Below are 14,495 nucleotides of genomic sequence, written 5' to 3'. Positions count from 1 at the left end.
GTCCCTTCTCTCTCACAAGTCACATCTCTTTGCATTTGCTGGTTCCGCCTCATCTCTGTCAGTGGAGCAACCCAGGACTCCAGCCTTGGACCTCTTTACTGTCTACACTCACTCTCTTATTTATTTATTTGACAGACAGAGATCACAAGTAGGCAGAGAGGCAGGCAGAGAGAGAGAGGAGGAAGCAGGCTCCCTGCTGAGCAGAGAGCCTGATATGGGGCTTGATCCCAGGACCCTGAGTTCATGACCTGAGCCGAAGGCAGCAGCTTTAGCTCACTGAGCCACCCAGTTGCCGCTACACTCACTCTTTTTTTTTTTTTAAAGATTTTATTTATTAATTTGACAGAGAGAAATCACAAGTAGACAGAGAGGCAGCCAGAGAGGGAAGCAGGCTCTCTGCCGAGCAGAGAGCCCGATGCGGGACTCGATCCCAGGACTCTGAGATCATGACCTGAGCCGAAGGCAGCGGCTTAATCCACTGAGCCACCCAGGCGCCCTACACTCACTCTCTTGATGAGTTAGTTCTCCATGAATTTATAAAAATCATTATTATTAGAAAACTTCTTTATTAAAAATCTATAGAGGCATTTAATTATAGTGAAGTGTACATAACAAACTTTACCACTTTTAATGTACAGTTCTGTGGCCATAAATACATTTGCACGGTGTGCAACATCACCACTATCCATCTCCAGAACTCTTTCATCCTTCCAAACTGAAACTCGGTCCCCATTAAATTATAATTCTTCATCCACCCCTTCCCCAAACCCCTTGCAACCAGCATTCTACCTTCTATGAATGGGACTACTCTAGGAACCTCCTAGGCTCGTAGAGTATTTGTCTTTTTGCGAATGGGTATTTTACTTAATGTAATGTCTTCAAGGTTCATGCATATTGCAGCCTGTGTCTGAATTTCAATCCTCTTTAGGCTGAATAATATTCCATTATGTGTATACGTCACATTTTAAAATCTACTCATCTACGGAACCCTGGGTTGCTTCCAGCTTTTGACTACTGTAAATATGCTGCTATGAACATGAGGGGACAAATGTCTTCAAGACCTTGCTTTCAATTGTTTGGAGTATATACTCACAAGTTCTGCTGAACTGCATGGTAATTCGGTTTAATTTTTTTAAGAATCACCATACTATTTTCCACATTGGCTATACAATTTATATTCCCAACAGCAAATGCACAAGTGTTCTAATTTTTCTGTATCCTTTATAACACTTGTTATTTTATTTTACTGTTTTTGTAACAGCCATCCTAATAGGTGTCAAAATGGTAAGTCGTTGCTTTTATTCATATTTCCTTAGTGACCTGTGACATTCAGCAACTTTTCATGGGAGTCTCATGGTTTTTACTACAATCAAAATGCAATACACTAAATTTTTATCTCCAGCCCAAACCTCTATGCTGCCCTCCAGACTCACAGGCTAACTCAAATAAGAGCCGTCTCAAGGTTACCATGCCCAAATGATTTTCTGATATGCCCCCAAATGTGTTTCTTCCATAGGCTTTCCCATCACTAAGCGGCAACTCTTTCATTTGCACAGGCCAAAACCTTGAAATCATTCTGGACTCTTCTTTCTCTTACACCACGCATCAGCAAATTCTGAAAGCTCTGTTTTTGTAATCAATGCAGAATCTCACTGTTTCTTGCTTCTCTACTGCAACTAAACTAGTCTAAGGCATGGTCACCCCTCTCCTGGATTGCTCCAAGAGCCCTCTCACTGCCTCTGTCCTGTCCTGCTACAGTCCGTTTTCCATATTCTAGACAAATAGGTTCCTATAAACCTCTCCAAACCATGTCACTTCTTTGCTCAAAACCCTTTAATAGTATCCTACTCTATTCAGAGTAAAAGCCAAAGATTTTAGAATGGCCCATAAGGTCCTACGTAACTCATCTTCTGTTATTCTTCTATTCCCTCACTCTGTTAGAGACACACTGGCTCCCTGCTGGTCCTTAAAGAAGTCAAGTGGGCTTCCATTTCATGGTCTTTGCATGTTCTATCTGCCCAGAACTTTCATCTTTTAAGCACCTTTAAGCAACTCTCTCCTTGACCTTATTTTCCTGAACCAGTGTCCAGCTTAGAATAATACTCCATATATATTTATCGCTGGTATTGAATATTTCAGTTAAAAATCCCATCCACAAATGCTCAGTTTCCCAAACAGGGAAAGGCTCTGTCACTCCCTGTAGGTATATACCACAAAGCACACAAACAGCCTGCTCCTCTGAGGTTTTACTTACCCTGATCCCAGTGCCATTGTCTTGGATCTGAATTAACTTGAGGCCTCCCTCTTTAACAACCACTTGGATACTGGTGGATTTTGCATCTAAACTGGCAAATTAAAAAGAAAAAAATTTTATTACTCTGCAACTATTCTAATGTACATATATATTTTTAAGATTTTTATTTATTTATTTGATAGAGATCACAAGTAGGCAGAGAGGCAGGCAGAGAGAGAGGGGGAAGCAGGCTCCCTGCTGAGCGGAGAGCCCGATGTGGGGCTCGATCCCAGGACCCTGAGATCATGACCTGAGCTGAAGGCAGAGGCTTAAACCACTGAGCCACCCAGGCGCCCCTCTAATGTACATATTTTAATATGAGCCAAAGTATAAGAACAAATTCCAGAGAAATACAAGACTGTCTGATTAGTGTGTTTTTCCTCTGTTCTACGGGCTCTGTGACTACACTGTAACAAGTTCACATGCTGTGTGAGAGAGGGGAAAGAGAGAGGCAGGAGGGGGCAATCATCATTTCCAATAAGACATTCAACACTTTATTTCTGCTCCTCAGGGAAAGAAAGTAAAGTTAAAAGTAGGATCCTTTTACTACATGCCTATTTCTTACTCACTTCTCAACTAATTTTGCCATTTATTCAATTTTATTCAGTCTTGGGTTCCTAAGTGACCCTAATAAGATGCCGTTTCAAAAAAAATTATGTGTTTTTCTACTATTTACTCCCTTTTAAGAAAATACATTTTGTTGGGGAAAACAAAGAAAGAAAGCAAAAAGGCAACACAGAAAGTTCTTTGAGAAGCTAAGAAACCTTTTGTCCTTTCAAAGAGTAGCCAACCATCACAGAAAGCAGGGAGGGGCTAAAGAAAACAAATTCTGCCTATGGCTGCATGAAAAAGAAAAGTATTCGGCCCCTCACACAGAAAATTCTTTCTTCAAAAATAAGTCAGTAAGTTACCCAATACTAAAGACCTTTCTCAAAGCCCTTGAAGTTATATTAGACATCTTGATTTACATATTAAAAAGAGCATAACTGGACTCCTCACAAAATCCCTGCTCTTAGAACTTACTATAAACCACTTAGCTAACATGTTTCCGTTTGGTTGAGCAGTAGTCTGGCTCATTACCATAACAGGCCCAAGTTGTTCTGTTGGTGAATTCTAACACTGTAGAAACAAAAGCCAGCCTTTACAATGGGGGGAAAGGAGAAACCCTTCCCAGATTCCCAGCTCCTGCTTTTCTCCTAGTTCTGTTCCTGTCCCTCAGCGATCCTTTCTGCACCGTTCCTTCAGTCCCATTACCCTGAGTGGTTGTTTATTATGTTTTCACAATCAGCCTCCCTACCAACCCACCACTCTTCGCTGGGTCATTTTGTTCTTTTCGCGAATTTATTTTATGAATAATTGATTTAAACTTGAAGGTAATGCTTAGGTACATAGTGAGCATGTCTTTCTGAAGTTTACGGTTTACTCCCACCTTTCTTTCCAGGTTTTTAAGTCTTCCCTCCACACTGTGTGACACTTCTAAACTTCAGCATCCACGGGATACCCTCATGAAATCAGGTATCCTCAATGTGACTGACATCCCCGCCCACCAAAAAAAGGCAAAGGGGAGGAAAACCCTACGTTGGCAATAGGGCAATCATAAGTTAAACCCGAAGTCCATCGGCCTGTCTAAAATCTCGACAATCTGGAATAAAAATCAAAGTGTACTCTTGAATGCGCATGGGTTATTTTTGGTATATGCAAGATACCTTAACACGCATAACACGGCATCCTCTGAAGAATGAATGGAGACGGTCCCCCGATAATGTTTACGCATTTAAAATTTTGTACATTCTGTACATATAATTCTAAAGGCAGTTCCCTTAACTAATGGCGCCGCTCAACAATACAATGTAGCCCTCCACTTGGAGCCCCCCCCCTCCAAAAACCCTACTAAAGTCTCGCGAGAGCGCTCAAAAACAGGCAGTACTCGGGCAAGGAACAGAAAGGACCCCGAGGCCTTCCGCGCCGTGGGCATGCGCTGTACACGCCTCCGCCAGGGGCAGGGGTCCGCGCGCCATCCTGAAGAAGGGCCTGTTAAATCGTGGCAGATAAGGAAGCCCTGCTCCACTCCCTGCCTACCAGTTCTCAATCATCTCCTTGATGGCGTTAGCCGGCCGCTGGATAACTTCCCCTGCCGCGATGCGGTTCACCACTGTCTCGTCCAACCGCCGAATAACCCCCGCTACGAGCGACATTTTGGCGCCACAGGAGCCTAAGTCGAGTCGAGATGCTCACCGGAAGTGCCTTCAGCCAATCACCTCGGGGCTCCGTGCCCACGTCTTTCCACCCTCTCTGTTTACGCGGTCTTGTCCCATCTTCTCGCGGTAGCGGCTTCGGAACCAGGGAGCTATTGATTGGGCAGCTGGATGCCAGTCAAGTTTCTTAAGTCCTCGGGTTCCTGGGTCTCTTGGTCCCTCCCTAGCGCACGGCTTCAGGCCACGGGTTAGTAGGGTATGCGCCTGCGCACTGCCCGCGCTTCTCATTGGCTCTTTCCTGGGCTAGGGAATACGAAATCTCCAGCCAATAGGAACGCAGGTGGCGTAGCCGGAGGTTGGTGTCCCCCTACTGGGGTGATTTGGCGCAGAGCGGAGGAGGTGCTTGCTCCTGCTCCTGCTCCTGCTCCTCCCCTCCCCTCTCCTTGCGGCCTCCCGGGGTCGGCCCTGTTCTTGTGGCCTGAAGTAGGATGTGGATGACGCCCAAGAGGAGCAAAATGGAAGTCGATGACTCTCGGGTTTTCCGGACCGAGTGGACCCAGCGTTACTTGGTGGTGGAGCCTCCGGAGGGCGAAGGGGCCCTGTGCCTGGTCTGTCGCCGCCTCGTCGTAGCCACCCGCGAACGCGACGTCAGGCGCCACTACGAGGCCGAACACGACTACTACGAGCGGTATGTGGCGGAGGGTGAGCGCGCGGCCCTAGTGGAGCGTCTGCGGCAGGGCGACTTGCCCGTGGTCGTCCCGCTCACTCCCGAGGAGAGAGCTGCTCGTGCAGGCCTCGGGCTCGCCCGCCTCTTGGCCTTGAAGGGTCGCGGCTGGGGTGAGGGGGACTTTGTGTACCAGTGCATGGAGGTGATGCTGAGGGATGTTCTGCCCGAACATGTAAGCCTTCTGGATGGCATTGATTTATCGCCAGAGGTCACGCGGCAGAGGGTCCTGAACATTAACAAGAATCTACGCAGTCAGCTCTTTGACAGAGCCAAGGACTTTAAAGCCTATTCCCTTGCCTTGGACGACCAGGCCTTTGTGGCCTATGAGAACTATCTCCTGGTCTTTGTCCGCGGCGTGGGCCAGGACTTGGAGGTGCAGGAAGAGCTTCTGACCATTATCAACCTGACTCGTCACTTCAGTGTTGGTGCCCTTATGGCGGCAATCCTTGAGGCCCTGCAAACAGCAGGGCTTAGCTTGCAGCGAATGGTTGGCCTAACCACGACCCACACTCTGAGGATGATTGGTGAGAACTCAGGGCTAGTGTCCTACATGAGGGAAAAGGCTGTAAGCCCCAACTGTTGGAATGTTATCCATTATTCAGGATTTCTGCACTTGGAACTTTTGAGCTCCTACGATGTAGACGTTAATCAGATCATAAATACTATATCAGAATGGATAGTTTTAATTAAGACCAGAGGCGTTAGGCGCCCGGAATTTCAGGCCTTACTAACCGAATCTGAATCAGAGCATGGCGAAAGGGTTAATGGACGATGTCTGAACAATTGGCTTAGAAGAGGGAAAACTTTAAAATTAATATTTTCCCTGCGAAAAGAGATAGAAGCGTTCTTAGTTTCAATAGGGGCGACAACGGTCCATTTCACAGACAAGCAATGGCTGTGTGACTTTGGCTTCTTGGTGGATATTATGGACCACCTTCGAGAACTCAGTGAACTATTGAGAGTCAGTAAAGTCTTTGCTGCTGCTGCCTTTGACCATATCTGTACCTTTGAAGTGAAGCTGAATTTACTGCAGAGACATATTGAGGAAAAAAATCTAACACACTTTGCTGCCTTCAGAGAAGTTGTTGATGAGCTTAAACAGCATCTTAAAGAAGATCAAAAAATATTTGACCCTGATAGGTATCAAGTGGTGATCTGTCGCCTACAGAAAGAATTTGAGAGACATTTCAAGGACCTCAGGTTCATTAAAAAGGACTTAGAACTTTTCGCAAATCCTTTTAACTTTAAACCTGAATATGCGCCCATTTCAGTAAGAGTGGAGCTAACAAAACTTCAGGCGAATACTAACCTTTGGAACGAATACAGAGTCAAAGACTTGGGTCAGTTCTATGCTGGATTGTCTGCTGAATCTTACCCAATTATCAAAGGGGTTGCCTGTAAGGTGGCATCCTTGTTTGATAGTAACGAAATCTGTGAAAAGGCTTTTTCATATTTGACTCGAAACCAACACACTTTGAGCCAGCCATTGACAGATGAGCATCTCCACGCCCTGTTTAGGATTGCCACAACTGAAATAGAGCCGCACTGGGATGACCTTGTGAGAGGAAGAAATGAATCCAATCCATAAGCCTTGGTAGTACAACATCGAGACAGTCAAAAAATCTCATTCTAAAAGCAAACATTTGTCCGATTTTCCAAGTTAACTAATTTGGATTGTGTCAAAGCACCAAGTTTATTCATCCAAATTGATCACGATTCAGATTCTTCTGACAGATGTTTTTATCATCTCAAGAGGCAGCATGGGACTGAGACATGCAAACACCTTTTTTAAAATTTAATTTAATGACAGTCATTGTCTTTTGCTTTTATGATATAATTGTTTTTAAAGAAGTTCAGTACTGATAATGTGAGTTGAATTAGAAGTCTGTTTTTCAGATATTTTAAAGAAATTTTGGTTTTATTTTAACAAAGTGTTTAAATTCTGATACATATGGTCTGAAGTTATCAACTCCTTAAATGTATGTTTGAGCCATTTTGCAGAAACTCAGGAAATTCAGAAGTTTCTGAGAAGGAAGAACATACAGTGGAGGTATTTTGTCTATCAAAATGTTGAAGACTATTTTTTTTTATCTTTTCTGAGTCTGAAATCAATACTGACAGATCTCCTTTCACACACCCCCCCACAACCTGCCCTAGCGATATTATTACTAGTAGAAAAAAATAATCATACAAAATTTTAGTCAAAGGAGTAAGAATTATTTTTAAATTGCTGGTTTAGGAGGCTTCCTGCATTTTGGAGATCAGACTATCCAGCTATTGGGGGTCTCCCCTGAATTTTTCACAGTTGGGTGCTGTTTTATCAGATTGCCTATTAAAGGACTGCGGTAAGTATAGAATCTTAATGGTTTCCCATTAGTAATTCTTTATTCTACTCCAGACAGAAGTTTAACCCTTTCAAAAAAAAGGATGACAGAATAAGATTATTGCCCTCCAGGATCAGGAGGTGTGAGATATTTTAGCTTATGCATGGGTGTTCCTGCTTTATAAAGAAATTCTGTTTAAAGGAATCCCTTTATTTTAAAGTGATATGATGTCAGATTGTGTTAGCTGCTGGAAGTGGCTTTATTATAGAATTTAAAACTGTCCCACACATTCTATATGTAAGATAGCGCACAAGTAGAAATATTTAATTCTCAAGAAGCAGCTTTATTAACAGATTGTAGTAATTCTGTATTTCTAGTGAGACATCAGCTTTGTGCAAAAACAGTCTTTTTCAAACTTAGGTTAACCATGAAAGGAAATCGTACAGTAAAGCCAAATATATAAAATGATTTAAAAGCAGTACCCAACTTAGAGGTCCTCTCAAATACAGTTTGCAAACTTGTGCTAAAGTCCTGTCTTAACATTGTAACACGTTATTCTTGGTCACTAATCTAGCAAATTCATGGAACAAGGATATAACCAACAATTTAGAAGGAACTGATGCCCGAGCAATCAAAAGAGATGCCATGAGAGCTCAGGAACCATAGTGGTGTCAGTGGTTCTCGACCAGAAGCAGTAAGCTCTCTTTCCAGAGGTTGTTAGAAAACGGGACATTTTTGGTCGTTGGATTTACCTGGGGGATTCTGCTGGCATTTAAGCATGAAGAACATCTCCCCCTCCCCTGCCTCCCCTCGCCCCCCCGCAGTGTGTAGGACAGCCGGGCACAATGGAATATTAGCCTTCCTAAAGTGCCAGTAGATCCCCTGTTGTAGATTATTTTATTCCGAGGGACAGGGCAAATTACCAGTAGAAGCAGAATGAGAAAGGCCAAGTCAGGCCGACTGACGCTACTCCATAGGGTAGACTCATTCCAATGTTGCAGGTTTGGCTGGTAAGGTGAGGTAAAGGCCTTGATAGATTCTGGTAGCTCAGTAGCATTTTAAGTCAGTAGCTTGTATTAAACCAGACGAAAAGACTCTATTCTGTTAAACGGAATTAGTGCAGAAAAGCAAGTATTAACAAGCTAGTAATCGAGAATGGTCAAGTTGAGATTTTCAGTGAACAGGGAGTAAGCTTAAATATCTGGAAAAACAACAGTGGAAAACCAACCTCCCCACCACCAATCTACCGGTAATTTGCCAACAATTGGTGTTTTCTCTTTCATGGCAAGTGCTTTTTTGAAAGAATGTTTGGAGGACCTGCTTCTGCTTTCCTACCCTAGTTCCTTAAAATACTGAAGTCTTGTACATTTTGTGAAGTTCCACTATATATTTTGCTTAAGGTAATAAAACTAGTTTGCCTCATGTAGTCACTGAGTTGGGAGGAGATAAAAGCTAAGGATTTAAAACTGACCCTAAATAATAGAGAATTTGCTATAAACTAGTCTTGTTTGTAAAAAAGAAAAATGTGTGTATATTACTGTTTTCTGTATTAAGTAATTCTGTAACTGCATGGCAGTCTTTAAATTTTTTTTTTTTTTTTTTTTTTACAAAATAGTTGTTACTGGTCCTGTCGTATTAGTGAATATAGTTAAAATAAGTACTATTTTTTAAAAACACTGTGTCCCTAGATCTCCCTTTCCTAGTAGTTTTCTTAAAAGATTTGTCTGTATTCCCAGTCTCTCAGTGCCACCCCAATTGCTCTACCCAGCTAGATCCTTGTCAGCATTCTTACCCTCTTTGACACCACTGACTGCTCTTCCTTGAAGTGCTTACATATGTTGGCTTCAGGGGTAGATTCTCTCTGCAGGTATGCTTTCTCAGTCAGCTTCGTAGGTGCACCCCTTTCCCTTACATGTTTGTGTTCTTTTGATTTCAAAATTCTGTTGTAGAGCTATTTTCTACATCATCTTAGCTGCTCTCATCCCTGTCCATGGCTTCATTTACCATCTGTATGCAAATGACCCCCACATTCTGTCTCCTTTCTAGGCCTTTCCTAATACATGTATCTATCTAACTGCCAACTTAAGTCACTCTGCTGTCTCGTGGACACCATAGCATGTCATTGATCTTGCCGCCAAACCTGCTCTTCTTCTGTTGCCTCTTTCAGTAGATGGCACTGCTGCTACCAGTTGCCATAGCCCAAGCCAAAAACTAATCTATCCATGACCTTCATCATATCCACTTGTGAAAACCTTTGTGTTAGGTCTACTGTCTCAAGTTTTTCTCACTTTTCCAGTGCTACCATTCTATTTCAGGCCAACAGCCAACCTAAATTGTAGCAACAGCATCCTTGGTAGTCTCTTTTTCTCTGGTTTTGAACATTTTTTTAATGCTGCAGCCAGATGGTTCCAAAAGACATACTTGGTCATCTCTCCACTGCTTTCACCATGACGACATAGGATAAGATACAATTTCTGTTTATCTTTGAGGTCTCAGTTTAAATACCACTTCCTCTAGGAAATCTTCACTGATGCCCTCTAGACTAGCTGCCCCCACTGTGCACTCTCTAAATGCCCTTTTCCTTTCCCAGCCATACACTTGGCACATTTCGTTGCTACTTCTTACCAATCACTGCTAGACTGTAATTACGCTTTACCAGGGCAGGGACTGTGCCTTGCTAGTTATTCTGTCTGTAGGGCTTAGCACAATGCCTGGCATTCCAATAAATGTTTGGATGAATAAATATGTGTGTAGTGTTTTATGATCTTTGAAGCCCATTCATAGTCTCATTTGACCTTCACCGAGGTCTTCCTGCCTTAGCCTGCTTGTTGGGTAATTGTTATTCACATATTATGAATTAAGAAATGAAACTAAGTTCTTTGTGACTAGGGACTTGTATTCCCAGAATTTAGCTCAGTGCTTGGCATGTGGCTCAAATATTTATTATGTGAATGTTGTTGCGGAAACGAACTTAGATTGCAATTTTCCCTAGTAAATGTAAGTAGTAAAGCCAGGATTCAAACCCAGGTATACTTACATAAATCTATGGAATAGTAAGTCTTTACCTCCTTTACTTAGAAGTCTTAATTTCATTTCTTTGTGGGTTTTTTTTCTCTTTCTTTTTTTTTTTCCTCCTAACTTCCAAAGGTAGACTTCCAAAAGAACCTAGATGAAAAACAGTGGTCAACTGTTTAGTGGACTAAAACAATATTTTTGTAATTAAAAAGTTACACTCAGTATCAGAAAAAGATAGTGCCATCTAAAATACTCAATTTTCCTTTTGTAAAATATTAATCCTAGAAGAAAATGGCATACTATTTACTTGCTACTTTCCTTTACAGATGATTTCTGGCTCTTCTGGGATTTAAAAGTAAGTAAATTTAATAAAATATTAGAGGAATGGCTCTGTCTTCCTGATTCCTAGATACGCAGATCTCTTGCTTTTGTTGCCTAATGATGTCCTTACACTTTTCTAAGGAAGGTGACCCAAAAATGACATGTAGTCAAGGTGTACTTCCTAGATGTGCTGTATTTCTTAGCTGGCTTGTTCACGTGCCTCTGAACTTAATCTGAGTAACCAGCTTTTGGGATTTGTGGAAGAACTATACCCATAGTCTTTTTCCTTGAGCCATTTTGTCCAATTTGAGGGATTAACCAGTGTTACACTAAATTGTACTTTTGGTCTGAGGCACATTAACTTATCCAGAAATCTTAACAGGTGTGATAGTCATCCAGTGATCCTTGCTGCAAAACTGGGTTTTAATGGGTTTCTTTAATCCTCTAGATTAAAGAAGTTCTCATTTTTATCTTTTCATAATTGAGAAGTGGTTTCATCCTGTCCAATATGTACTCAAATATGTGAATTCTACCCCTTTCTTTTCTGCTTGCAAATTGATGAATTCTGAGATCATCTCTTTCTTACACATTTCATCAAATGCAGCCACAGCAACCATAAGACGTTTTGTTTTACTTTTCCCCACTCCCACTTCAGTAAAGGATAGATTCTGTGCCTTCCAGGCTTTCCCAAGAGATCGTTTCACCGCTCCATAACATGAGTTGTCCCCATAAGTTATTTCTTCCATCCTCCAATAGCAATTTCCTGAATGCCTACCACCTAAGCCAGTGTGTAGTATGTTGAATTTTTAAAAAATGGAGCCAATTTCTGTATCAGGATAGGCGAGGTTGTCATACAGTAACAACAGCAAAAGCTCAATGCCTCGGGAACTCTTCTCTTGCAACTTGGCTAGGGACTTGGCTTGCCAGGGGTCAGGGGTCAACAAGCTACAGTCCACAGGCAAAATCCATCCTGCTGCCTGTTTCTATAAATAAAGTTTTATTGGAAGATAGCCTTGCCCACTTAATTTATGTCTGTGGCTGCTTTTGCTCTATAATGGCAGAATGGAATAGCTGTGAGAAAGAGTGTGTATGACGCACAGAGTCTAAAATAATTTGCTGTGTGACCCCACAGAAAATGCTCACCGATCCCTGCTTAAAGTTGTTACCATTTTGGGACTCAAGTTAATGAGATACCATGTACGGTGTGGGTGCTCATTTGGGGAAATGAAAAAAAAAATGCAGCAAATCAGTTACAGGCCTGTAAAGCACTTTCACTGCCCGAAACAAATCTCATGGTCACACCAAAGTACCAGGAAGACTGTAATCCTTCCATGTGCCTCGGAAGAAAACCAGGAATACTTGGAAGACGACACTAGATCAACACATGGTTATATCTCTCCATTTACCTGATTTCTTTAAAAATATTTTTTATTGAGGTAACCTATTCAGTAAAGTGTGTAAATATTAAATGTATGCCTCAGTGGATTTTTATAAACACCCTGGAATCCATCATCCAGATCAAGATCGCATTTCTAGCACCCAGCAGATACCCTCATGTCCTTACTGCACACAGATACACTCTTCGGATCCTTACACCAGAGCTTACTTTTGTCTTTTTAAAGCTTCATGTAAATGTGATGATTCTTTGTGCTCTTGTGTCTATTGTTCAATACTGTGTGACTCAACCATGTTGCATGTAGAAGCATTTTTTATGTCTGCGCAGTATTCCATTGTACGACTACTGCAACTGATAAATCCATTCTACCATTGATGGAGATTTTGGTTGTTTCCAGTTTGTGGTTATTATGAATAAAATTGCTATAAACATTTCTGTATCTGTCAGTGAACATGTACACCCGTTTCTCTCAGTGAACTCTGGCATACACCCAGCTTCCATCCTTCACTGTACTCAGCAATCAGACTGATCCCTAGTGTAAAAATATAAATCAGACCATGCCAGTCCTCTGCTCAAAATCCTCCAATGGCTTAGTGTTATAATTAGAATAAAATCCGGCGTGATCTACAAAACCCTGCGTGATCGAGCTACACCCCCACATAACCCTTTTTCTTCCTACCTTGTCTTCCGTCGTATCCTTCAGTCCCTTTCCCTATCCCTAGTCACTGTACTGGACCCCGCTGGTGAGTTGGGGTATCAACATAAATAATTTGACCTTGTCCTTAAAGTGGTTGTTATCTACATAGGTAATTTTAACAAACCATAACACTGGTTTGTGTTAAATTGATTACTGTAGGGAATAAGAGGCAAATTTGCCCTATGATTAGTGTAAAAAGAATCTTAAGAGTGTAAAGTAAATTGGAACCTCTGGAAGGGATTTAGAGAATAAGATTAAAATGTAAAGACTCCCTGAAAAATTAAAATAATGTGTAAAGTCTTGCATTTTAGTTCCGTTGATTATGAATTAGAGTTCACCAACCTGACTCCCCCTACAACTTACTATTTGCTGTTACATGTTCACTTCCTTGAGGGATAGGAGGGAGCTGGTTGGGGGTGCGGTGAGAAGGCCCTGGAATAAATAAAGTGCTGATATGGGGTGCGTAGGTGGCTCAGGGGGTTAAAGCCTCTGCCTTCAGCTCAGGTCATGATCCCAGGGTCCTGGGATCGAGTCCGGCATTAGGCTCTCCGCTCAGTGGGGAGCCTGCTTCCTCCTCTCTCTCTCTGCCTGCCTCTCTGCCTACTTGTGATCTCAGTCTGTCAAATAAATAAATAAAAATATTTTTAAAAATGTGCTGATATTCAGCACGTTCCAAAATAGCACCCTTGTGACAAAGGGTCTCCTTAAACATTGTGCCGTTATTGATATATTACTGATTATTGTAAAATAACGGAAAGATTTGACTTGAGCTCTTTCCACGTTTTTTACTTTATGTAATTAAAGTACAATAAACTGCACAGTTTAAAGACACATGCATGAAAGTCACCACAATCAAGATAATGAGCATTTCATCATCCCATAAAGGTTGCGGTTTGGTTTTGACTAGTGGGAGGAGAAATTTACTGTAATTAAGCAGGGGAGGGGAGAAAGGACTTTAAAGAATATGAGGTTCTCTCAGAGCCACTATCGTTAACTTCTCTCTCTGAACTTTTTAGAAGTTTTTATTCATTGCAGAGAGAGAGAGAGAGTGGAGCACAAGCAGGGGGAGCAGAGAGGGAGAAGCAGGCTCCCTGCTGAGCAGGAAGCCTGACACAGGGTTCTATCCCAGGATGCTGGGATCCTGACCTGAGCTGAAGGCAGACTCTTAACTGCCTGAGCTGTCTTAACAATTTTGCCAGCCAGCCTTTGTGCATCTCCCTGGCTGTCTATCACTACCCCACTCCAGTGCCACTGACCCCTGACCCAGTCTTCTAATATGTCAGTTCCATATTCTTGGGCAGGACTTGTGACAGTGCAGGCTGGTGATGTCTTCCCTGAGGCCAGGTGTGTGCACCCATAGTGAAGTGAGTGGTGGCTGTGAAGGGGAGGGGCCCTTAATAAATTTGGTGGGGCTTTCTGGTTATAAGAAAACAACTTGTATTAGCTTACTGGGAAACAAAAGAATGATTAGAGAAATACACGAGTATCTCATGGAAACCGAGTAGGGGAATCAGATTCGGGGTCATT

General features: G+C 42.2%; 2 protein-coding genes across 12 annotated transcripts in view; one reads left to right on the top strand and one right to left on the bottom strand.

Annotated features, from left to right (window-relative positions):
- MLH1 (mutL homolog 1) overlaps positions 1-4,522 on the bottom strand; it is a 52,800-nt gene extending 48,278 nt beyond the window's left edge. For 7 of the 8 annotated variants that reach the window (XR_006609296.1, XM_004759390.3, XM_045089093.1 and 4 more), the window contains exons 1-2: positions 4,373-4,522; positions 2,255-2,345 (exon numbers count right to left, since the gene is read on the bottom strand). Coding sequence is in view for 7 of the 8 variants with exons in the window: in XM_004759390.3 (XP_004759447.1) it covers positions 2,255-2,345; positions 4,373-4,488 (207 nt within the window). In the remaining variant the exon portion in view is untranslated. Of the gene's footprint in view, positions 1-2,254; positions 2,346-3,999; positions 4,158-4,372 lie in introns of those variants that run through there. The other variant, XM_045089094.1, reaches the window with a different exon arrangement.
- A 311-nt stretch (positions 4,523-4,833) lies between these two features.
- EPM2AIP1 (EPM2A interacting protein 1) lies at positions 4,834-12,702 on the top strand. Of its 4 annotated transcripts, XM_045089110.1 has the most exons (3): positions 4,834-7,560; positions 10,881-10,909; positions 12,008-12,702. In XM_045089110.1, the coding sequence occupies exon 1, from the start codon at positions 4,977-4,979 to the stop codon at positions 6,801-6,803; it is 1,827 nt and encodes a 608-aa protein (XP_044945045.1). In that variant the 5' UTR covers positions 4,834-4,976; the 3' UTR covers positions 6,804-7,560; positions 10,881-10,909; positions 12,008-12,702. The 4 variants fall into 4 exon arrangements, with proteins under 4 accessions (XP_044945045.1, XP_012915367.1, XP_044945043.1 ...); XM_013059913.2 differs by having other exon boundaries at positions 10,881-12,702; XM_045089108.1 differs by having other exon boundaries at positions 8,114-12,702.
- The last annotated feature ends 1,793 nt before the right edge of the window (positions 12,703-14,495 follow it).

The sequence above is a fragment of the Mustela putorius genome, unplaced genomic scaffold, assembly GCF_011764305.1.
Source record: "Mustela putorius furo isolate JIRA1106 unplaced genomic scaffold, ASM1176430v1.1 tig00003834_pilon_pilon_pilon, whole genome shotgun sequence".
Classification (NCBI taxonomy): domain Eukaryota; kingdom Metazoa; phylum Chordata; class Mammalia; order Carnivora; family Mustelidae; genus Mustela; species Mustela putorius.
The sequence above is the reverse complement of the archived record's forward strand: the minus strand, read 5'-3'. Positions and strand labels throughout refer to the sequence as shown.